At 39.4% G+C, this 26,223-nt stretch overlaps 4 protein-coding genes across 4 annotated transcripts; 3 read left to right on the forward strand and 1 right to left on the reverse strand.

Moving 5' to 3' along the window:
- Nucleotides 1-302: 302 nt before the first annotated feature.
- On the forward strand, nt 303-1,313 carry LOC307134896 (trace amine-associated receptor 1-like; the record flags this gene model as incomplete). The annotated part of the gene is made up of 2 exons (XM_079830977.1): nt 303-630; nt 703-1,313. The coding sequence occupies 2 exons, from the start codon at nt 303-305 to the stop codon at nt 1,311-1,313; spliced, it is 939 nt and encodes a 312-aa protein (XP_079687103.1).
- Nucleotides 1,314-5,216: 3,903 nt separating this feature from the next.
- Nucleotides 5,217-6,191, reverse strand: taar11 (trace amine-associated receptor 11; the record flags this gene model as incomplete). Its single annotated transcript, XM_079832219.1, has 1 exon — nt 5,217-6,191. The coding sequence occupies one exon, from the start codon at nt 6,189-6,191 to the stop codon at nt 5,217-5,219; it is 975 nt and encodes a 324-aa protein (XP_079688345.1).
- A 6,185-nt stretch (nt 6,192-12,376) lies between these two features.
- On the forward strand, nt 12,377-13,375 carry taar1b (trace amine associated receptor 1b; the record flags this gene model as incomplete). The annotated part of the gene is made up of 1 exon (XM_079832220.1): nt 12,377-13,375. The coding sequence occupies one exon, from the start codon at nt 12,377-12,379 to the stop codon at nt 13,373-13,375; it is 999 nt and encodes a 332-aa protein (XP_079688346.1).
- Nucleotides 13,376-21,359: 7,984 nt separating this feature from the next.
- Nucleotides 21,360-22,388, forward strand: LOC307134892 (trace amine-associated receptor 4-like; the record flags this gene model as incomplete). Its single annotated transcript, XM_079830973.1, has 1 exon — nt 21,360-22,388. The coding sequence occupies one exon, from the start codon at nt 21,360-21,362 to the stop codon at nt 22,386-22,388; it is 1,029 nt and encodes a 342-aa protein (XP_079687099.1).
- Between the last annotated feature and the right edge of the window lie 3,835 nt (nt 22,389-26,223).

Below are 26,223 nucleotides of genomic sequence, written 5' to 3' on the forward strand. Positions count from 1 at the left end.
GCATAAATGTGCGCTCTCTATAGCTTTGGTTCATAGTAGAATGTAAGGTAAGAACATGGATGAGAGTCTGTGAAACAGAAATTTCCATGTAGATGAACAGGATTAGAGTATTATTAAAAGAAAAAAGACTTCAGTGTAGATTTATTCTCCTATTTGGTTAATTTAAGTATTGGATTTAAAATCCATTGTGCTTTTAGCATGTATTTCATTCATAAAGATGCATAAAAGTAGCTGCATTTTTAAAGGCTTGTATTGACTTCACTCCCTTGTTTCAAACAGGTAACCTCCTGTGAATTGTGTAAATGGATGTGCAAATCAACATCAGCCAAAATGGAATCCTGGGAAAGCCTTTTCTTTGTTATGAGTTCAGTAACACATCTTGTAAGAAGTTTGTCTATCCTTTGGAAACTCGAATATTACTCTACATCCTTTTTAGCGTCTCTTCGATTGTCACGATCATAGGAAACCTGTTGGTGATCATAACTGTCATTCATTTCAAGCAGCTTCACACACCAACTAACTACCTCATCCTGTCGCTGGCCGTGGCCGATCTGCTTGTAGGAGGAGTTGTGATGCCTCCCAGCATGCTGCGCTCCATCGAGACGTGCTGGTATCTGGGAGATTTGTTCTGTAAAATACACAGCAGTCTTGATGTGACTTTGTGCACTACGTCAATTTTAAACCTCTGTATCATTTCTTTAGACAGATATTATGCCATATGTCACCCCTTTCAATATCACAGTAAAATGACGTCACTTACCACACTAGTTATGATTATTATCTGCTGGACTGTTTCAGCTGCTCTGGGGTTTGGCATGGTCTTCATGGAGCTGAATATTCTAGGCATTGAAGATGTTTACTATGAGAACTTTGACTGTGATGGATCATGTATGTTGCTTCACAGCAGAGAGGCAGCTACTGCAATGTCATTGACCTGTTTTTACGTTCCCGCTTTTGTCATGCTCTGCATATATCTGAAAATCTTACATGTGGCTAAAAGGCAGGTGCAGGCCATTCAGAGAGTGAATTCTGAATCAAAAAAAGAAGGAAAAGCCACTAAGACTTTAGCCATCGTCATGGGGGTGTTTCTGACTTTCTGGATTCCTTTTTTTCTTTGTAATCTTATTGATCCCTTCATTGGGTATTCTGTACCTCCACTGCTGTTTGATTTGTTCCTGTGGGTCGGCTACTACAATTCCACATGTAATCCTATAGTGTACGCCTTCTTTTACAGCTGGTTCAGACATGCATTCAGAATCATTCTGTCTGTAAGAATATTTCATAGCAATTCTTCAAGAACAATGTTATTGTAAATGTGATATCACAGAGATCCAAGCCAAATATGTTCATTGGAACTTAAGGAAACAACATGACATTCTGCATTTGTTCATCATGTGTTTTAGCTGTCATATTGCTGTATTTTGCTTCTTGATGGGCCTGGAATTTTGCCTCAGCAATGCAGAAATAAAGGCCATCTGCCATGTTTCCCGATCATCCCCTGATTCATAACTCACCAACACTGCAAAAACTTATATGAGTTTATAATTAGTGTTGTTTGACTTGTTATCGAATAAAAATAGCTCTTTGAAGAAAGTACACTTTGAAGATTTTTTGACTTTTTTTTTTTTTTTAAGATTTGAATCTTGAATAAAAGAGTATTTCACATGGAAATGAAACAATGCCACTGAAACAAGACAAAGCATACTTATTTTGATGATTCATTCTCTATAAACAAGTCTTAATATGTTATACATTGTTTTTTCTCAAATGCCTTTTGTTAAAATAAATTTTAGATACTTTACTTGAAACCTAGCACAAAAATGTTTAAGAATTTGATTTATTGCCGAGCAGAGACCCACCTGTGGAAAAACTGCAAAAACTGCATGATCAGTGCTTGATCCAATCTATCCCAGTCACACAAACTGAAGTGAACCCACATGGAAAGTTATATGAGGATATATGTGCATATATGAAACCTATATGCAGTTTATATGCACATATATGCTGGATATATACGGCATAAATGCACATATATGATATATATATGCTGCATATATGCGAATATATGCCGCATATATGCGTATATATGCCACATATAGGCAAAATTGAGGTGCATATATGTGCATATACAGGCCATAGGTCTCCTGTATTGCTTCTTTATATCCACATATAAGCCCTATACATTCAAGATATGTCTCCTATATAGCTCATGGCAGGATCTGGTCATTTTGTAGCTCATATCTCACTTTGGCAACTGTCATACATGATGCCTAGCTCATATTATCTATTATCAATGCAATAAGAACTAACTAAAAAAAAATTATGCAAGAACTTATGTATGTGCGAACACGTGAAATTGGTATCACATGTAATTGGCATGTTATGGAATTTAACTATGGCAATTAGGTGAGAGGAGATGGAAAGCTATGATGTCTAAATGTTTTCCTGAAACATTTACAAGGTCAATTCTTTCTTGTATGAAGATAGTGGAAAAGAAGGAAATATATAACAAAATGGCTTGTCGTTTTTTTTTTTTTTTTGCCAATCAAGCCTTTTTTCCAATTTCAAGTCACTTCCAGATTCACATTACAGCTCATACACATCCACACATTCACCGTTACATCCACCAAATGCAATGCTAAATGCAATGTTTTCTGTATTGCAGTTTCTAGATGAATATGGCTGAAAGGTCATTACAGTCTAAATGTAGCACAAAAAAAGTACATAGGTGAACATATAGGTGCATATATAAATGGTAAATGGACTGCATTTATATAGCGCTTTTAACAGACCTACAGCCATCCAAAGCGCTTTACATTTTGCCTCACATTCACCCATTCACACACTCATTCATACACCGACGGCGGTGTCAGCCATGCAAGGCGCCATCCAGCTCGTCGGGAGCAGCTGGGGTTAGGTGTCTTGCTCATGGACACCTCGACACTTGGTCAGGTGGAACCAGGGATCGAACCACCAACCTTCCGGTTTGTAGACAACCTACATGAACCACTGCCGCCCCATATAGGTATATGTGTACATATAATATATGAAAATGGCCAATTTTATATATGTCACATATATTAAAAAACCTATATCAAACCAATATTAAAACATATATGTTCATATAGATTATTTGTGGGAATATACATAAGCAACCTCATGCTATAAAAAATGTGTTCGTCTTGAGTCATTTTCAGCCAGTGTGTGTGCATACAGAGTGAATATACCCTAAACTTAACCTACTACACTTACAAGCTCAGTCTTAAAGGCCCTATCATGTCCTATTCACCTTTCTTTAGAGTGTAATGTTGCTGTTTGAAAATGAAAAAGGGTCTGAAAAGTTACATAGCACTAATTCCATTCCAAAGGACTTTGTATATCAGACATTGTTTCTGAACTCCCTGAAATGCCTCGATTGTTGTCTTGATCTTTCTTCCGAGAATGAACACGTCACAATATTCCTCATTTAAATAACTCCCGCCCAAGGCATATGCAATAAAGGGGAGAGGCCTGGTTCAGCTGAGTAAGTAGTGTGTTGAAACCATAGACTGTAAAAAAATATGGACTCCGTGATGTCACCCATAGGATTCTGAAGAGCAGTTTTGAAGCGTAAAGTATGGTCGAGCTGGCCATTGCCATCTTGGCAGCGCGTCACTCCCGGATAGAAAATGGGCAAAGAGGCGAGACGTGGCTGGAGCTGAGGTGACGTGATGGCTAACAGACAGCAGACAAATGACAATCCACCTGTCACTCAAAGTGGCCACACCCTTATTAATACAGAACTTTAAGGCTTTATATAATGTAAACAAATGAGTTATAAAAAAATTCACCCCCCTCACAGTTATCATGAAGGGCAAAATTAACTATATAGACCAAAACCACAAATTGTACCAGGCTGTAAACATGTTTTTTTTTCATATTAACATGGGGCTCAATGAGATTCTGCTCCCTTCTGGAGCCTGTCTCTAGTGGCCAGTCGATGAAATGCAGTTTAAGTCACTTCCGTATTGGCTTCAAGAGAAACCGGGGGAGGTTTATGGCAAGAGGCGTGACATTTCCGAAACACAGTGGAAGCGGTTGAATAATCACAGCACACTGGTCCAATCAGAGCATATTGCGCTTTTTGGAAGGAGGAGCTTCATAGAGACAGGAACTAAACAGGGGTGCATTTCCGTTACGACGACTTAACTCACTGCTAATTAATTGATTTGAGGTCGCAATTAATGTATTAAACTTTATTATAGTTTATTTAAATAAACAATAGTAAGCCGCTCATTTTTTAATTGCGTTGGCATACTGTATTTGGTGTACTTTACTCCCTTATACATGCAGTTCATTCAGTCAGCAGCTTTCTGTTGAAAATTTTTTCTGACTTACTGCTGTAATGAACTGAGGACTATTTTTGTGGTTTTGCTGTTGTTTTGCTTTATTTTATGTTTGATTTTTCGCGGGTTCCCCCTATGTTATACTCTGCGGGGTTCCCTTATACATTAATGCACATGCAAATTCTTCATAGATTCATAGATTCAAATGTATATAAAGATATAGAATGTAATTAATATTAGCTTGCTTATTGTGTCCAAGAGCATGATCTATGTGAGTAACACATCATACTAACAAGAAACTATGCTTCTAACAACAGCTTGAGTGGTTAGAACACATCTGTAGTTCCAACCACATTGTGACGCTGTTTGCCAAAGTTGGGGAGAATGAGGCACGACCTAACACTTTTTGACTTTTTGACTAAAATGATTGTCTACAGAGGTAATTTAAATACTAAACATTTTATTTTTATTGAGATTTAGTGATAACATTCACTGCTGTCAATGAAAATGTAGAGAAAGTGCCAAATACCACAGATGGGTTTATAGCCAACATATGATAAGGAACAATAGGACAGGATTGGGAGGCTATACGAGTCAAAAGGCCACAGTTGATCTTTAGGGAAGGAAAATACCACAATTGTTTTATTTTATGTATTGCAAGATTTAAAAACAAACACAGATTTGATGCTAAAGAAGCATTAAATTCCTTAGATTCAAGAAAAAAAAATTATATAGAAAGGCAGTAGGACATTTGCATCATTAAAGAGAAATGCAATTATCAAAACTAGAAATCGAAACATGGTTTTATGACATGACATGTTTTCTGCTTATTTCATAACATTTAGAATGAAAAAATTAAATAATGTGCTTCTAAATTTCATAATAGCCCCTTTAGCACAATTTATATAGTTTTTTGTATAAAAGTTTGGATTTTTCTCTGAACCAGCTGTAAAAGAAAGCATAAATCAAAGGGTTAAATACTGCGTTCAAATAAGCCACCCAGATCAGGACCTCATATAATAGTGTTGGTATTGTGTGGTTAACAACAGGATCTATGATGTTACACATGAAATAAGGTGTCCAGCAAGACATAAAAACTCCAATGACAATAGCAAGCGTCTTAGTGGCTTTCAGATCCTTTTTACTAACTGATGAGCTTGAAGGGTAGTTATTAATAACACGAACATGTTTCTGTGCTATAACAAAAATCCTGCTGTAAATGCTGACAATTATAAACATGGGGAGGAAGTAAAAGACAAGGGAATATGTCACTCCGATTTCTCTTCCATGCATTGCTAAACACCCACCCTTGCAGGCAACATGCAGCTCCTCTGTTCTTTTTACTTCGATTTTTAGCTCTGAGAATATGATGCCAAAGCCAAAAAAGGCAGAGAAACACCAGCTGACCAGGATCATGGCCACGCTCACACGTGTGGTAATCCTGCTGTGATATTGCAGTGGTTGACAAACTGCATAATAGCGGTCAATTGAAATGAACGTGAGGTGCAAAACAGATGCGTTACACAGCGTAAAATCAGTGCCGGAGTGAAACTTGCAAAAGAAGTCTCCTAAGTACCAGCACGTCTCCAAAGAGCGCACCATACTGGGGGGCATGACAAAGCTGCCCAGGAGCAGGTCGGCTACGGCCATTGAGACGATCAGATAGTTGGTGGGTGTGTGAAGCTCCTGGAAACATGAGATGGTGCAGATGACCCACAGGTTGCCGAACACAATCACAATAATTGTTATAGCAAAGAGGAGGTATAAAGGAACACGAATGACAGGAGAATAGACAATCTTTACACATGAGTCGTTCAGGGATTCGAAACAGAGGCCGAAAGACTCTGCTGTCCACAGTTGAGTCATTGTATAGGCACTTCAATACCTAGAATGAGAAAGCAACTTGATTAGGTCTCTTTTTTGTTGTAAACAGAATTTGTTAAAATCTTATGTTAACATCTTATTTTTTACATTCGATAAGAATTTGATAAGTGTCATGTGTGTGTGTGTGTGTGTGTGTGTGTGTGTGTGTGTTTGTAATCTTACCACAGAAAGACTTCCTGCGTTCTGAGCAGATGATGGAACACCTGTATTTTCTTCCTTTTTGAATACTTTCACACAGAGAGAGAGTGTTTCTCTGAACCAATAAAAACGCTTAATCTTGTCATGTGATTACAAGGAATTCCTTATTGGCTTTTGGGTCTCAAGATGTTGCAAGAGTAAACTGTGTGTGTTTCTAGTGGTCAGTTTGGCTGGTTGTTCAGTTAGCCTCTGCTAGTAGATTATGTAACTGCACCATCTGGAGGAAAAAACATTTTTCTATTGATGGCTATTCAATATTAGCTGTGAATTAGTTTTTATTATTATTTTCGAATATGGAAATATGTCATTATATTAAAGTATGTTTTGCTAATAAAAAAAATAAAAAAAGTATTTTAGGGGCCATTTACACTACACCATTGTTTATGCGTTTTTGCAAAACTAAAGTTTTTGAAAACAATTGCCTTATCATCTTCATATAAGTTCACAAAGTAATTTCGGGAGGAGTGAACCTATCTAATCTTTCAATTAGTGATGTACACAAACGCAAGTTTGGGAGGCGTGAACACATCTAATCTTTCAATTAACCGCCAAAGTATAAGCAGCCTCCTACCCCCTTCAGGCATCAGCTGTTTTGCACCCCTCCACCTCCCCAACTCCACCTACATAATTGAAGCCATCTCATTTACCATTCTCCTCTTCCTAGCACTAGTAGTCCCTGGGGGTAAATCTAAGCTCGAATTGAAGCTGCTTCAACATGAACGTAGGACAGCAAGCCAAATACCCCACTCCTCCGCGGACAGAAAGCCAAATACGCTCAAACCTTATCAGCTAAAGAGTATATGGGTAAACGAACTTGTGAAGCAACAAAAACAGATTTTTTGAAAACGGTGATGGCATGTGTATGCGTATTACATGTTTAGTCTATAGGCACTTCACGAGTTCACACTTACATATGATTTATGGAGAGAAGTTTAACTGCGTATTTGGCGTGCTGTCCGGGGGAGGGCTTCGAGCTCGGAATTTGGCCCGAACCCAGAGTACCCCCGTATATGAAAGTGGTTGATAAAAATAAAAGTGTGGAGAAGGGGTGGTGGAGGGATGCTAGAAACTGTCAATGAATGGAGGTAAGACTGCTGCGTGTATATATATACCTCTTACTGTTGATTAGCTGAGTGCTCTCCACCTGTGTCAATTATCTGACGTGCTCCTCCCGAACTATGTTTATAAAACATTATGTAGTGTTTCTTTGCAAAGGGACATCGCCAACTACTGGCCTGACAGCAAAATACAGCATTTTCAGACCTTTTCGTGGATTTCTGTGAATGAGGATGGTTTTGATAATGTTGTTGTCAGTATGCGAAAAACACAAAGAAATGTGTTTAGTGCATTGTTGTTGTGTGTCATGTATAGTTTTGGTTTTGTTTCATATTCATGTTTGATGTCCTTATTTTGTATTAGTCACAGTCATATGCTGTGTTCATGCCATGTCGTAATTACCATAATTTCGAGACGACAACACGTTACGTTAATAATAATAATTTGTTGCAATTATATAGCGTTTTTCTGGGTACTCAAAGCGCTTTACATGGGGGGGGGGGGGTCTCCTCAATCACCACCAATGTGAAGCATCCACCTAGATGATGTTACGGCAGCCATATTGTGCCAGAACGCCCACCACACATCAGCTGATTGGTGGAGAGACAGAGTTATGAAGCCAATCAGTATACACGGGAGTGCAGAATTATTAGGCACGTTGATTTTCTGATCATATTTTTTTTTCAGGCACATTTGACCAATTCCAAACCACAGTAATCCTAATAACTACTATTGATTTAGTATTTAATAATGTATAAGTGATATATAATTGTTCATGAAGGCTGGAAATGAAAATCACCTTATATTCAGGTGTGCAGAATTATTAGGCATGTTTTCTTTTAGAGATAAATTGAGCCAAAAAAGAGATTTAACTCAGACTGAAAAGTCAAAAAGTATTAAATGCCCATGAGAAGGATGCAATACTAATGCAATACTAGACATTGCAGTTAAGGCATGACCATTGGACAGTGAAATGCTCGTTGGGTCAGCAGGATCTGACAAAAACAGGTGGTGAAGAAAAGACACCTATTAACTGCAAAAGAATTAAGAATTAAGGTGAAGAATTAAGGGTGAAACCATCAGGAACCCTTTAGTCTCCAGCGCCACCATTTTCCAAAGCTGCAACCTACCTGGAGTCTCCAGACGTGCAAGGTGTCAGGATCTCAGAGACTTCAGTTAGGTAAAGAATCCTAAAAAATTACCCCCACTAGATAAGAATCACAAGCTGAAGTGTTGTAAAATACACGAAGAAGGTTTTTTTATAGGCTTTATGGACAGATAGGTTGAGAGTGACTCTTGAAGGACCAGCACCACATCCTCTAGTACCACTGTTTGAAGAATTCATCTTCCAGAATCTGGCAGTACGTTTTGGGAGTTCATTTTTAGTCCATCTCTGCAAAACGGACTTCAGGATGGACTAAAATGAACTCCCAAAATGTACTGCCAGATTCTGGAAGATGAATTCTTCAAAGAGTGGTACTAGAGGATGTGGTGCTGGTCCTTCAAGAGTCATTCTCAACCTATAAAACCTATAAAGCCTATAAAAAAAGCAGGCTTCATGTATTTTACAACACTTCAGCTTATGATTCTTATCTAGTGGGGGTCATTTTTTAGGATTCTTTACCTAACTGAAGTCTCTGAGATCCTGACACCTTGCACTTCTGGAGACTCCAGGTAGGTTGCAGCTTTGGAAAATGGTGGCGCTGGAGACTAAAGGGTTCCTGATGGTTTCACCCTTAATTCTTCACCTTAATTCTTAATTATTTTGCAGTTAATAGGTGTCTTTTCTTCACCACCTGTTTTTGTCAGATCCTGCTGACCCAACAAGCATTTCACTGTCCAGTGGTCACGCCTTAACTGCAATGTCTAGTATTGCATTAGTATTGCATCCTTCTCATGGGCATTTAATAATTTTTGACTTTTCAGTCTGAGTTAAATCTCTTTTTTGGCTCAATTTATCTGTAAAAGAAAACATGCCTAATAATTCTGCACACCTGAATATAAGGTGTTTTTCATTTCCAGCCTTCATGAACAATTATATATCACTTATACATTATTAAATACTAAATTAATAGTAGTTATTAGGATTACTGTGGTTTGGAATTGGTCAAATGTCCCTGGAAAAAAAATATGATCAGAAAATCAACGTGCCTAATAATTCTGCACTCCCTATATGGGGATGATTAGGAGGCCGTGTTGGACAGAGGCCAATGGGCAAATTTGGCCAGGATGCCGGGGTTACACTCCTACTCTTTTTCCGAACACCCCCTGAGTCCCCATTACTATACTGGGGTGTTATGCTGCATTCACACCAAACGCGAATAGAGCGTCAAAATGGTGTCTACCGCGTCTAGTTTGACGCGTGAACATTTTGAATCCATTCGCACGTCTGCGGCGAATTTGACGCGCATAGAAATTGAGCGTTTGAAGCGAAATAGACACAGTGTCAAAGGCGCTCCAGGAGAAATATGTCATAAAACACCACTCTGCCTCTTCATTTTCATAAAAAATATATATTAAGCATTAATAGCCACACAAATGTGGTCTAGGCAACTCCTACATTATCATCACTACATGTATATTTAAATATCCTTAAAAAATTAAGTTAAGAAACTTCTCTTTGCCCTCAGTCAAAACGATTTGGCAGACAACAAATTATAGATTCATGACACCAAAGATCGCCCATTAGATCTACACAAGATGCACCACTACAGGACATCAGAGCCAGCGGCAAACGTCAGAAGGACTAGCCGAGGAAAGGCTGCTCTCACCGGGGTTATGAGGGCTGAGTGCCCAGTGATCGCCTGGATCTCACAACTCCAAAAACACAAGATAATTTTTTTTAAATAGGCGCTCTTTTTATAAATAAACCACATATTTGAGCTTTAAACAACTACATTCTCACCTGAAAAAGTCTTAAAACTAAATTTTGTGACACAATAGTAGTATTTTTAAATTATACAGGGTTTCTCATCACGTCACTTTACCACGTGACCGCAGAGAGAAGGCTCCTGATTGGTTAACGCGGCGTGAATTAACGGCAAAGTTAAAAAAATGTGTCAGGCGCGAGTTCGCTTCAAACGCGTGAATGCACAAAAGAACCACTCATGCATAACGCGCGTATCGCGCAAGACGCTCAATTTGTGTCCAATTAGCGTCCTTCGTGCTGACTCTATGCGCAATTGAGGCGGATTCGTGTCCTTCGCACCATGTCCTTCGCGCCTTCCACACCGCGGGACCTCCAGATGCGCGTCAACGCGCCTTGTCATTGACTTAACATTGAAATAATTCGCGCCAGACGCTCTATTCGCGTTTGGTGTGAACGCAGCATTAGGATCCACACAGACCACAGGGTGAGCACCCCCTACTGGCCTCACTAACACCTCTACATTGTACTCGGAGCTGTTCACATCCTTGGACTGGGAATTATGCGTTTCTCTGACAACGCCATCAATGCATAAATTAATCTACAGCAGTCAGGTGATACAGCAGCCACGAGGTACAAGTACGAGCTTCCCAGCTTACAAGTTGTAATTACGACCTCTATGAGTATGTGAACGCTTTTTACAAGTTGAAATCTCATAATTACGTAATTACGACATGGCGTGAACGTCATGTGATTCCCTTATCTCATAATGTGATCCTGTCATGTGCTTCCCCTGCATGTTCTGGTGGATTTGTTCATGTGTCCTATGTTATTGGTTCCTTGTCTTATGAGTCACGTTTTGATTGGTTCATCATCATTTCATTGTGTTCAGGTGTTTCTTGTTTGGTCATTAGTCTTGTGTGTGTATATATATGTGTCATTGTTCCCTGTACTTCTGTACATGCTTAGTCCAGTTCATGTTTATTTCATGTTTCTATTCAATATCAAGTCTAGTCTTTATTTTGTATTTGTTTGGTTTTTTGTTTAAATAATAAACTGCACTTGGGTTCACATACACTCGCCTCAGTGGAACCGTTATATTGTGTAAACGTCCACTGTCCTACAGAGTTTAGCTCCAACCTTAATCAAACTCACCTGCCTCTAGCTTTCTAGTAATCCTGAAGAGCTGACTTAGCTGTTTCAGGTGTGTTTGATTAGGGTTGGAGCTAAACTTCAGGACAGTGGCCCTCGAGAATCAGGGTTGAGAATGCCTGCTTTAAAGCATGATATAGACTTTATGTTAAATATTAAATATTTGAAATATTACATTTATTTTCCTTGTCTGCTGTCTTCGAGACTTTGTTGATTCTCGTGGTGCCATCAACCTATCAGCGTTGTCATGATGTAATTTTCCTGCAGTTTCAGTGATTTAACTTAGTTCTAGAAACATTTGTTTTGAGTTGTGACTAATTTAACATTAGGAAACACATTTGAATTCCTTATCTGCCCTTTGTTTTCATGAAGACGGGAATGGAGCTTCTGTATTGATTTCTTCATGTGCAGCTGTTTGCTCTTGTAGTATGCAAACAAATTAAAATGCAAAAACTTAGACACAGTTGCTATGCTTTCATGGATAAATATATAGACAGATTGATTGTACTTTGCCCCTATACGTGTATAAAGTAGGTGGAATAATTTAATATGCGTTTTATTTGCTAACAGAAGCTGAACAGACACATTCTATTGATATTTTATGAGAAAAGTTTCTGCTTAGAGAGACTGTAGTAGCTTCTTCTATTGCAATTCCTTAAATGGAAAATTCAGGAAGATTAACTTCTCTCTTGGGAAAATATCTGTTTTTGGAAAGCAGTTAAATTTATACCATGGCGCTTTTTATAGCCATTTTACAATGTAGATATACAAATGTCAACAGAACTATTTTAATTTAACAGACTAAAGCCCTCCCATCATATTCCACAAGACAAGTTTCTGCTTCATGTAAAAGATTCATCATCGGCTCAAGCTCAATAGACTATCAAACACTAAAATGGATCTCTGTTATGAGGCTTTGAATGGATCCTGTGGGAAGTATGTACGACCGTACAGTGTCCACATTCCGATGCTCATCGCCGTGATGTTGATCACCTCTGTGACTGTCATTGGGAATTTACTGGTCATCATCTCCATTGGGCATTTCAAGCAACTCCATACACCAACAAACCAGCTGATTATGTCTCTAGCTCTGTGTGACTTTCTGCTCGGGCTGTTTGTAATGCCGCTGAGTGCCGTTCGTTCCATTCAGGGCTGTTGGTACTTTGGTGATTTCTTGTGTAAGTTACACACATGCATTGACATTACTCTCAGCACTGCTTCGATTTTCCACCTCGTGAGTGTGTCTGCTGAGCGCTGTTGCGCCGTGTGCAGACCATTAACTTATCATTCCCGCATCGGTTTTCCAATGGTGCTGATAATGATCTCTACCAGTTGGCTAATCCCTGCCATATTCGCTTACGTGATAACCTTCTTCGAGCTCAACCTCCAGGGCGGCAAGGAGTTCTACGAAACACATGTACGCTGTGTGGGAGGGTGCCACGTCTTCTTTAGTCACGGTCCGGCGGTGGTCACCTCCCTGGTTTCCTTCTACATCCCCGGCTTCATCATTATTGGGATCTATTCTAGAATCTACATGGTGGCCCAAAACCAGGCGAGATCTATTAATCATCAACTGAACCAGCTAAGGAGAAGTTATCCATCGGGAAGCGTGCAACATCGGGCACAGAAGGCTACGATAACGATTGCTATTGTGGTCGGAGTTTTCTTGGTTTGCTGGACTCCCTTTTTCCTCTGTAACATCCTGAATCCTTTTATTGGCTACACAACACCCCCAATGCTGATTGATGCGCTTGTTTGGTTTGGCTATGTTAATTCCGCCTTAAATCCTTTTATTTATGCGTTTATGTATTCTTGGTTTAGAAAAGCTGTAAGGATTATTGTAACTGGGAAAATATTTCAAAACAATAGCAGCAGAAACCAGTTATACTTGTAACTAATGCTGCCTTCACATGCTCTCGGAATTATCGTAAATACGAGTTTCCTAGGTAAAAATTGCATATGAACGCCCTCACATTTTGAAACTTGAAAGCAATGAGCTCGTAATCACGACTTCAAAAATCGGAATTATCAAATTTCTAATAGCACGTGAAGGTAGCATAAGGCCTAATCCGGAATAGCATACTCTTACTCCGAATCATTTGGGCCAAACAATTTGCTTCGCAAATGGCAACACCTGTTGGTCAATACTGTATAAATACAACCACAATACAACCACAACTCTGCACAAACTTGCATGAAGATACTTTTTGAAAACCATTTGTGTTCTGTTATTAATTTGCAGAGCTTGTTTTGTCAGTTTTATGGAGGGCTTGTCTAATCTTTTTTGATATACAAATGTACCATTAAAATGTCTACATTATAAAACTGATCCTAGATCAAGTAAATGTAGACCCTTGGTTCAGGGGTTCACTAACTGTGTCTCATTTCTCTCCTCCAGTGGTTGCATTTGTCAGCCATCTTAATTTTGGAATTCAATTCATTATGGCCCGAGTACTGATGGTGCGTGGACCCTAATGGAAGTGCTCAATCTATTCTTCTTCTCTGAAATGAATCGCATTTTATGAAACTTTGCACAAGCATCAGAAGTGGTGAAAATGTACATCTGATATGGGTTTCAGAATTAGGTGTGGTAAAATGGCTGAATATAGCGCCACCTACAAAATTTCAATTAAGTGCTGTTCGTGAAATTTGGTAGACACATGTTACAGCCCAATACCTTCAAAAAAGTTGCTCGGAGCAAAATCTGAAAACCCAACAGGAAGTGAGATATTTAAAATTTTTGTTTTTTGCCATTTCCAGACGTACTTCAACTAACTCCTCCTTGATCCGCTATAAAACATCATATTTGGTCAGTCTAATCTAAAGGCCTAGGCAACGTTAATATGCGAAGATCTTTGAGTTTTGAAACAAGGCATTTTCACACCAACAGAAATTCGAAATTGAGATTCCTCCACCTAGCGGTGAACCTTTAAAAAACTTTCCGAAACAGCTGGGATGTAACAAAGCATTGTTTGCTGATTAAATTACGTGATTTTGCAGAGAAAAATTCTAAAAGTGTACATCTGTGCATATCTTCTACCATATGGCAGGAAAAGTAAGAGTTCATGTATGGTATTCCAAAGTCAGCATCAGAGTTCCGGCTAATTTTGTTGGAAGTTCCTTATGCAATGTTGTTGTAAAAAAAAAAAGAAGAGAAAAGAGTATCATATCTAATAACAACCTTTTTCAAAATAAATAGTTTACCAGAAAATGAAGTGAAGTGAATGCCAAGTATGGCAATCCATACTTGTCTTCTGCATTTAACCCATTTAAGTTAGTGCACACACATTTAGTAGCAGTGAGTAGTGCCCCAATGGTATTTCTGTCCAAATTTTGTAGTGACCATGGGTGTCAATCACAAAAGTTGGCAAAAAACCCCCACACCATATAAACATAAGCAGTCTATAGCCTACAGCTTGTGCGCTATACATTTCAAGTCCTCTGAAGTTTTATGTGATGAAAAGATTGCATTTTAAGTTATTATTCATTGAAAATATTCCCTTCAAATGTCTTTTTACAGTTGTTATTTGTTATATGGCTTCAGAAGATTCAATTATTTATATTTTCATTTTTAAATCTTTTTTTATGGTAAGTGTAACGAGGTATGTAGGTTCGGGGAAGAAGGAGGCGGGAACCGGCGAACAACACAACAAACTTTAATTAAATAATACAAACAAAATGAAAGTAAAAGCGGCAGCCCCTCACGGACGACTGCCGCGCACATACATAAACAAAACGTAAACAAAATACAAATGAAAGTCCAGGCCTGGTCCTCTCTCGTCCTTCACTGTCGTCGCTCCTCCTTTAAACTCCCGTCACTCCTCCGTGAGACACGAGGCCAATGCGGCACGCAGCTGGCGCTCATCATCATTATAATGACCGCAGCCTCGTCCCGTTCTCACGGTCCCTCAGCCTCGCTGCTCGCCACAGTAAGCTATTCCAGGAGTCGTCAGTGTCCAAAAGAGAGTCACTGCAGTAATACTCCTGATAATAATGGTCAGAACATGATTAAAATAGTAGCAACAAAAGCAGCTCATTTGTGAACATTTTCTGGGGTGAAACGGTATCATAGCCATGTGTGCTATGATGATAATTCTCACTTAAATGCATTTACTGCATGCTGCTGATAATTTATAATAATGCACTCCTGTAAGATTTAATACTTAATGTTTATATAAAAATGTATACATGCAGTTTAATTTCATGCTGTTTATGTTGTTAATAGAGTCCAAGGCCATTTGATGCAGAATTTGTTTGTGTTTTAGACAATTCTCTGTTGATATTAAACTCTTTCATTCTACTCATTTAATCTGCTGTTGGATTTGAAAGTTTGGATCAAAGCGCTGGTGTGTGCTGTTTGTCTCTTGACAAGTCTCTTGAAATTTGTGTGCATTTCATATTACGCCTGAAGATCACTGGGTGATTTGGGGTAAACGGGCTGATGTCATACTGCTCCTGATGGGTTATTAGTGCTGAGGAGACTGTTGTTGTATTCATCCTAATGACTGACAGTGTTAATCATGGGACTTCACACACACATTTGGATTTTGAGGCATGTTTGAGAGTCATTAAAATGGAGTGGTTGTAGCAAGTCTCATGGGAGCTTTTGCTCTCCAAACAAACAGAAAACATTACATCACTACAGAGGAGTGTGTTTGTGTGTATGGGAAGTTTGTTTAGTCCCTATGCATGTGTGTTTGTGATAATAGACATGAAAGAAACGCAAATCTTATTTAATGTGAATTATTTTAGCTGTCATGAAATTTAAAAAATCTCTTATTAGAAACAAGAATCGTTTAGTGAATCAATTAGTGAATCATGTAGAGCAGCCTCACCATCTTTTGATTCTAAACTGTATTTCTTTTACAGTTTTGAATCATACTTTCATGCTCTTTTGACTAGCTTATTTTTAGCTTCCCAAGTATATGATTATGAACATTTGTGTGCATGGATTGTGTCATCTTCATGCACACCAAAATAATATTTTGGGCCTTGTGCTGTCCCTGCTTCTATTTGAATGACTTTTTCATGGGTTGAATGTTATTTGATTGTGCTTACCAAATCACACAAAAATAGTCAAATCTTTATCATTTCAGTTTATTTATTAGTTAATTTATTATTGAATTATACATACATGCATGCAATGTATACACATGCATACACCAATGATCCAAAACATTATGCCTAATATGCTGCTGGTCCATGCGCTTCTAAAACAGCTCCGTCCCACCAAGGCATGGACTCTACAAGACCCCTAAAGGTGTCCTGTGGTCTCTGGCACCACCCTCAAGTACCAAGATCCTTGATGTCCTGTAGGTTGCAGAGTGGAGCCGCCGTGGATTGAACTTGTTGGTCCAGCACATCCCAGAGATGCTCAATTGGATTGAGATCTGGGGAATTTGGAGGCCAGGGGGCGTATTACAGAAACGTTCTATCTTAGGTCTTAACTTAACTTAAGATATCGTAAATTAATTTAGGATTTTTCACAATTTCGTATTACAGAAGCAAATCTTAACTTGATTTAGGTTTATTATCCTATCTTACAAAATCTCATCTTATCTGTAGTTAGGAAATCTTAAACCGCTCCATCGAGTTTGGTAATCAACTGGTCTTTTACCAAGCAAGCAACAATGCGCAAACTGCTTCTGAGGTATAATCTTAAATCAAAATGCTTTTAATTTCAGTGCGGCAGGGATTTTTGACCGGCTTGTCGTTGTCCTAAAGTGAATCCTGGTACCATCACTTGTCCACTTGTACATGGCCGTCCACGTAATAGAAAAGAAAACGGGACTCATCGGACCAAGCAACCTTCTTCCATTGCTCCGAGGTCCAGTTCCGACACTCACACACCTTTTCCAAAGATGGTTTCTGTCATTTTATGTAATTTTTTTATCACACTGATGTAAGTTCAAGTGTTCTTTATATATATATATATATATATATATATATATATATATATATATATATATATATATATATATATATATATATATATATATATATATATATATATATATATATATATATATATATATATATATAAATAAGTTTGGTTTTAGTTAGTTATTTAATGTTATAAAAATGTGGGGTGTGACATCATGATTGACAGCTTCTCTGAGTGAAGTAGTCACTGAGGCACCAAAATACTTTTTTCAGGATTTCGGGAGGAGATTGGAGCTTTAACTTTAATTTCTACATTTCCATAACTGTTCACTCACAATCACACCGACATAATGAGTTGTTCTGCAGTAAACTGTATTAAATGATTCTGCGGGCGGCTCCATTTCACACTCACTCGGATCCCGCGTTCACTACTGCGCAGACTCAGGTGCCAAATCAGCTCAAGATGTCAGCGCCATATTTGGACATTGGCGGCTTTTCTACAATGGAAGAGAGAGAAGGTGTGTTGTCCATCTTTTTTACACTCTATGGTTGTGACACATAACATTTTATGTGACTTGTGCCACAGTAGACCTTCTGTTGGCTCAGACCAGACGGTAGCCCTCGTTTCTTTTGTGCATTGATGAGCCTTGGCCCCCCAACAGCCTGTCACCGGTTTGTGGTTTGTCCCTCCTTGGACACTGTTGGTAAATTCTCACCACTGCTGTCCGGGAGCAACACACAAGCCTTGCTGTTTCAGAGATACTCTGACCCAGTTGCCTTGCCATAACAATTTGGCCTTTGTCAAAGTCGCTCAGATCGTTATTCCTGCCTATTTCTCCTGCATCCAACATGTTAATTACAAGAATTGATTGTTTGCTTACCATATAATCTACCCAGATGATCAACGATATTCACTTCACCTGTGACTAGTCAGTATGTTGTTAAAAATAATATCTTTCTAGTACATGGCTCATTTGAACGTTTATCCAGTCCACTTATAATTTATACTTGTCCAATTTAAAAAATCTTGCTGTTATTGTTAAAGAGTTAGTTCACCCAAAAATGAAAATTAGCCCATGATTTACTCACCCTCAAGTCATCCTAGGTGTATATGACAAAATATGGATATTTTTCTTACACAAACGCATCGATTCGCTTCAGAAGGCCTTTATTAACCCCCCAGAGCTGTGTGGAGCAGTTATTTGATGGACAGATACATTTTTATGGACTTCAAAAACAGAGCAAAATTACTGCTGTTATAAAGCTTGGATTAGGCAGGACTTTTAATATTACTCTGATTGTATTCGTCTGAAAGAAGAATGTCAACTACACCTAGGATGACTGGAGGGTGAGTAATTCATGGGCTAATTTTCATTTTTGGGTGAACAAACCCTTTAATGTTTTACTTAACGTTTTTTAGAACTCCATTATTTCTCTGATGTTGTATATGATTAGATTGAAGCACAAAGAAGTTAAAAGTTTGTTTGTCCTGTCTGTCTCCCTATTGATAAAACTTCAGCTCTGTAGGGCATTATGGGTAAACAAGTTGGCTGTGATAATATTGTGACAGGATACAGCTAATAAGCTTCATGTGTTAAGCAGGTGAGAGCTGGTGTTAACACCTTTGATTGGTCAGACTCCTTTGAGAGTCACTCCAATGAAATGGAGGACTGATAACAAGTCTCATGGGTCTAAGACACAAAGCATCATTAATGAGGTGTGTGTGACTGGCAGCTGTGGGAAGGCCAAAGGCCAAACAGACATTTACTGTGCAAAAATCTCTGGAATGGATTTACATATAACTAATATAATAAAAGTGTTAAACAAAGCTTAACCTCTTCTAAAGGATAAGAGAGAGTCAGGTCAGTGCAGAAGTTATTCCTTATATAGTTTGTTGTATATAAAAAGGAATTTAAAGACAGATTAAAAGGACCTAATCTTATACTGTGAATGTCACTGCACAGTCAGATGACAACAGACAGATACAGACATTGTTGGGTTTAGTCGGATCAGTGTGTTGCCCTTTTGGCATTGGTCGGTGCTTGTTTTCACTGATGTTGAATCTGCATTTCTCTGGTCGTGGAATGTCTGAGAAGTGGCATACTGTAATCTGGTGACTTTCCTGTTGGTGTTTTTCAAAGTTTTAAATAAAACAAAGATTGTTAGAGTATGTTTTACAAGAAAATACTATTTCAGTCTTTATACTTCAAAATTTCATGTTTAATTCAATGCGTTACTTGCTGTTTCTTTATTTGTGAAAATAGTTTCAAAGTAAATCCTACATAAAGTTTCTTAGTGTAGTTTGAAGATTTAAAAAGCTATGTTGTCACTAAAGTTGAAATTTTGGCAGTATACACTATATTGCCAAAAGCTTTGGGAAGCCTGCCTTTACATGCAGATGAACTTTAATGACATCCCATTCTAAATCCGTAGGGTTTAATATGGATGCTATAACAGCTTCAACTCTTCTAGGAAGGCTTTCCACAAGGTTTAGGAGTGTGTTTATGGGAATTTTAGACCATTCTTCTAAAAGCGCAGCACAAGTCAGGTCAGGCACTGGTGTTGGATAAGAAGGCCTGGCTCGCAGTCTCCGCTCTAATTCATCCCAAAGGTGTTCTATCGGGTTGAGGTCAGGACTCTGTGTAGGCCAGTCAAGTTCCTCCACACCAAACTCACTCATCCATGTCTTTATGGACCTTGCTTTGTGCACTTGTGTGCAGTCATGTTGGAACAGGAAGGGCTCATCCCCAAACTGTTCCCACAAAGTTGGGAGCATGAAATTGTCCAAAATGTCTTGGTATGCTGAAGCATTAGGAGTTCCTTTCACTGGAACTAGAGGGCCAAGCACAACCCCTGAAAAACAACCCCAAACCATAATCCCCCCTTCACCAAACTTTACACTTGACATAATGCAGTCAGGTAAATACCGTTCTCCTGGCAACCGCCAAACCCAGACTCGTCCATCAGATTATCAGACAGAGAAGCGTGATTGGTCACTCCACAGAACACGTCTCCGCTTCTCTAGAGTCCAGTGGCGGTGTGCTTTACACCACTGCATCCGATGCTTTGCATTGCGCTTGGTGATGTAAGGCTTTGATGAGCTGCTCGGCCATGGAAACCCATTCCCTGAAGCTCTCTACACATTGTTCTTGAGCTAATCTAAAGGCCACACAAAGTTTGGAGGTCTGTAGCTATTGACTTTGCAAAAAGTTGGCAACTTCTGCGCACTGTTCCTCAGCATGCGCTGACCCCGCTCTGTGATTTTACGTGGCCTTCCACTTTGTGGCTGAGTTGATGTTGTTCCCAATTGCTTCCACTTTGTTATAATACCACTAACAGTTGACCGTGGAATATTTAATAGTGCCGACATTTCATGAATGGAATTATTGCACAGGTGGCAACCTATCACGGTACCACACTTGAGTTCACTGAGCTCCTGAGAGCGACCCTTTCTTTCACAAATGTTTGTAGAAGCGTCTGCATGTCTAGGTGCTTGATTTTATACACCTGTGGCCATGGAAGTGATTGGAACACCTGAATTCAATGATTTGGAGGGGTAGAAATTCTCCTCTAGCCAGCAATCATAGGATTTATTCATGCTTTTTTTTAATGCCAGGTTAGGGTTACACACATTTCTTTCATCGTCTCTGGCCATCTATAGCTTTGGACACTCCACATATAAAACTATAGTTCCGCCACTGATCCATTGATCTTCAAATAAGGACACACAGTTGAAGAATTCATTTTTTCATTTTAATCTCCTGAGATGTTGTTTTTCTAACTATGGGTTACATGGACTGGTGTACAGGGGTTACCTCATATCTGAGAGTATTTATGAACAAGACTGAACTGCTCTGAGTCCATATAGTGAGTTAAACTAGATGGGCATGTACTATACCTTTCTTTGGATACTGGTCTTCACCAAACTTTAGTTTTTAGTTTGGTTTCTAAATGTCTGCCTTTTTATGGTCTTCTCAGCATCTGGAGCAGACGTGATGACTTCAAACGGAACCGACTCTGTGAATTTGTTTCTCTGCTATCCTCTCCTGCTGGACTCCTGTCCTAAATTGCACCGTCTTACTGTAGTTAAAATGGCAATGTATGTTTTTATGTCGCTGATGATCCTCACAACAGTTTTTGGGAACCTGCTGATCATCATCTCCATCTCTCACTTCAAACATCTACAGTCTCCAACTCATCTGTTCGTTCGCTCTCTGGCTGCCAGTGATTGTGTGCTGGGCTCTTTGGTCATGCCGTACAGCATGGTGCGATCTGTTGAAGGCTGCTGGTATCTGGGAGATGTTGTGTGCAAAGTGCATTTTAGTTTAGACATGACCTTCTGTATCTCTTCCTTACTGCATCTCAGTTTAATATCTGTTGACAGGTACTGGGCCATTTGTGATCCTTTAAGGTACAACACGAGGGTCACAAACAAAACTGTGACTGTATTTACTACCTTCGCATGGCTGTTTTCATTTGTGTACAGCTTTTATGTTGTGTTTTCAGGGATAAATGCAGTTGGACTAGAGATGCTTATATTGCAGGTTTACTGTGTGGGAAGTTGTGTTATGTTTTTTAACAAACGGTGGGGTCTTATATGTCCAATTCTCACATTCGTCCTTCCTGGAATGATCATGAGCTCTCTGTATATGAAAATCTTCCATGTTGCAAGAAAACATGCAAAGGTTATGTCAGAAAGAGTGACTGTGGCGACAAAAGGAGGGTCGAAGAGCCAAAGCTCTGCACACAGAGAGAGAAAGGCAGCAAAAACTCTTGCCATTGTCATGGGTGTTTTTTATATCTGCTGGCTGCCTTTTTTTACTGTTACTGCTCTTGACCCTTTTTACAATTATGTAACCCCAGCTGATGTTTATGAGGTTGTAACGTGGTTTGCATATTTTAACTCCACTTGTAACCCTTTGATTTATGGATTTTTCTACCCTTGTTTTCAGAATGCATTTAAGATTCTTATATCCACTTATATCCGTGGCATCAATGATTTAAATACATTGACTTTTGAATGAATACAGCACTCACACTTATTTCAGGCATTACAATACAGTTAAATTTGTGTGTCTTTCTTTTTAGTTCATATATGCCATTTTGCAAATGTTTGTTTCTTATTTACTTTCTTCAGTTATAATAAAACATTGTATTTAGCCTGCTTTTTTGTGAAATTAACATTTTAAATTGATTAAAGATTTTATTTGCTCAATGAACCTCTCTTGATAACATTTTAATGGGTTTACATTAAAAAGCTCTCCCTTTAAAAAAACATTCACATTTTTGCTTTAATTTAAATTGCCTGATTAAGATTGAGGCAATTAAAACCTAAATAATCAATTCTGCTATACTAAATATCAGTCCTTCCGTATTAAACAGATGATTATTTCCAGGCTATTACCTTGACTTTACCATTACAGGATTGCATGCACAGAGGGGGATTTTTAGCAAATTGCGCTACATTGCTGCTGTTCTCAACAATGTACCTTTAGATTTAGCACTTACTAGCATGTAGAACAAATAGCCTGGCACAGAAAGTCCATAAAGATCAATTTAAGATTCAAACTCTTCGATACAAAACATACCCTTTGTGAGTTCTTGTTTTTAATGTCGATAATAGTGTACGAGCAATAATGCAAATCCAAATATCCGCACGATTGCAAACGTGACATTTCAACAAACAAAAGGGTAATATTAAGTGATGTTAATTTTAAACATAGGCTATTGTCAGTATTTCCTTTATTTTGCAACAAAATAATAGTTCCCCTGTAGAAAAAAACAGCATATGCTGGTTAGGTATGTTTTTCTGAAGCATGGCAGCTGGTTTAAGCTGCAAGTGCTGGTCCAAAGAAACTAGCTCCAGCTCAGGACCAGCTTATAACCAGCTCATGACCAGCTAAGGACCAGCATAAACCAGCTGCCATGCTTCAAAACATACCTAACATATGCTTTTTTTTTCAACAGTGTCCAACAAAAGCCACAGCAGAACTACTAACACACAGTGTTGATTCGGTAAAGTCATTGATTAAATGATTCATTCATAAACACAGCTGCTGCGTCCCAATTTGCTTACTTATACTACGACCTAAAAGTATGTACTAAGAGTTTGTAGCAGAAGAGTGTGCAAGTTTTGGGACATATACTTCATCATCTTTAACGGACAGCTCATTCGCTTAGTTTCGTGCATTCCTGTCACTTGCACTAACCCTGTCAATCTTCTTTTCACAGTTTAAATCCTCCACATTCAATCTTAATTCAAATTTTCTACCGTTTAGGAGAGAAATGTTGTAGCACGTTGATCTGGCAGTCATCTTTCATGCGGAGACTCTCCTAATGTGTTTGCAATTTGAATATAATTATGCATTTAAAAGTTAATGGCCAAAAATGATAAATGGCCACTGATAGAAAATGGAAGAAGTTTAAGATGACGGTCAATCTCCCTCGATCTGGGGCAACATGCAAGATCATGGGGCATCAATGATCGTGAGGAACTACACGGCATGACCTGGTCAATGACCTGAAGAGAGGTTGGCACCACAGTCTCAAAGAAAACCATTAGTAACACACTACGCCGTCATGGATTAAATTCCTGCAGTGCACGCAAGGTCCCCCTGCTCAAGCCAGCGCATGTCCGGGCCCGTCTGAAGTTTGCCAATGACCATTTGGATGATCCACAGGGGGAAAGGGAGAAGGTCATGTGGTCTGATGAGACAAAAATAGAGCTTTTTGGTCTAAACTCCACTCGCCATGTTTGGAGGAAGAAGAAGGATGAGTACAACCCCAAGAACACCATCCCAACCATGAAGCATGGAGGTGGAAACATCATTCCTTGGGCATGCTTTTCTGCAAAAGGGACAGGACGACTGCACCATATTGAGGGGAGGATGGATGAGGCCATGTATCGCGAGATCTTGGCCAACAACCTCCTTCCCTCAGTAAGAGCATTGAAGATAGGTCGTGGCTGGGTCTTCCAGCATGACAGCGACCCGAAACACACAGCCAGGGCAACTAAGGAGTGGCTCCGTAAGAAGCATCTCAAGGTCCTGGAGTGGCCTAGCCAGTCTCCAGACCTGAACCCAATAGAAAATCTTTGGAGGGAGCTGAAAGTCCGTATTAACCAGCGACAGCCCCGAAACCTGAAGGATCTGGAGAAGGTCTGTATGGAGGAGTGGGCCAAAATCCCTGCTTCAGTGTGTGCAAACCTGGTCAAGAACAACAGGAAATGTATGATCTCTGTAATTGCAAACAAAGGTTTCTGAACCAAATATTAAGTTCTGCTTTTCTGATGTATCAAATACTTATGTCATGCAATAAAATGCAAATTAATTATTTAAAAATCGTACAATGTGATTTTCTGGATTTTTGTTTTAGATTCCGTCTCTCACAGTTGAAGAGTACCTATGATAAAAATTACAGACTTCTACATGCTTTGTAAGTGGGCAAACCTGCAAAATCGGCAGTGTATCAAATACTTGTTCTCCCCACTGTATGTTCTGTCTGTTACATTATTATGGACTTTTAGTTTGTTTTAATCAGTCTCATGTGTTGCTTTGTCTTAGTTTCCCGCTATCCATTAGTTTCCATGGATTATTAGTTTCCATGGACTCTATCTTCACAGTTGTTTGTAATTTATTCATAACCATTGTGTATTTTAGTGCTTCATTTTGAATCACTCTTTATCCGGTATTGTTTGTGCTAGAGTACACCCTTAAGGCCTGTGCACACCGGGACGATTATCACGCGTACTTATTGTCAGTTTTTGTGTTCACAGCGAAACGTTTTTCACTGGCGATGTGCCGAGTGAAAGTACAAATTCAGTAGATGGCGCTCCCGTTACAGAAGGTGGTGCTGCACCACTTTACGCTCCTCTGACACTTGCTTGTCACACAGAAGAAGAAGAAGAGAGACAGTATTTACGTGCTTGCCAAAACCATTCACACACTTTTTGCTAACTGGCAAGCAGCATTAGCAGCTCCTCTTCTTCTTTTGCCGTGTCCCAAATGGCACCCTAAACCCTCACTTTCTTCCTCTGAGTCCGCACTTTCACAACGTAATGCCGCTTTGACTGCCGGGAAGAAGTCCGCTGCGTATCTCGCACTAGTGCGGGCTCGGCGGAAGTGTGCATCGAGGACGCATATCGACCTCAAAGGGGGCGCTCGCAAGCACCCTTCTGAGACCTAAAATGACAAATGGGACACATTGCGGTCTCGTGGACTTAACGGACATGCGCACGCAGCGGCCATTGTAAGTACACAAGACCAAAAGTGCACATGAAGTGTGTCATTTGGGACAGGGCCTTTGTCTACTTACTTCCTCTTCGTCGTATCAATGTGTGCTCGGCAAGACCGCTTTGTGCTTGAGCGACACCAAGTCGTGTTTTACTGTAACTTCAGCAGCTCCAGGCACGTGAACAAAAGCGCAGATCTCATTGGACGGACAGTTTTTAACGTGCCGTGTCAAAACAAAAAAACAAACCCAAAGAATTTTTACGCTTTTACTCCTGCCGTTTTGCGTGTTGGTGTGCACACTCACATTGGCGCCCTTTGTTTAGTCATGAGGCATTAAAAAACGTCGGCGAGAAACGTGCGTGAAAATCGCCCGGTGTGAACAGGCCTTTACTGTGGCACTGTAATGTGGAGTCAGCCGAGTGAGAATCCATCTGCAGCTTTATTTTGGTCAGAGTCAAACAAGACAGGGTGAAGAAACAGCAGTGGCAGTGGAGAAGGCAAAACAGAATCGTAAACAGGGACAGGCTTAGGTCGAGGCAAGCAGCAAACATACACAGTCCGAAAACACAGGCAATAGGTCTGGGCAGGCAGCTTACAATCACAATCCAATAATCAGGCAATGGTCAGG

The sequence above is a fragment of the Gobio gobio genome (assembly GCF_949357685.1).
Source record: "Gobio gobio genome assembly, chromosome: 12".
NCBI classification, from domain to species: Eukaryota; Metazoa; Chordata; class Actinopteri; order Cypriniformes; family Gobionidae; genus Gobio; species Gobio gobio.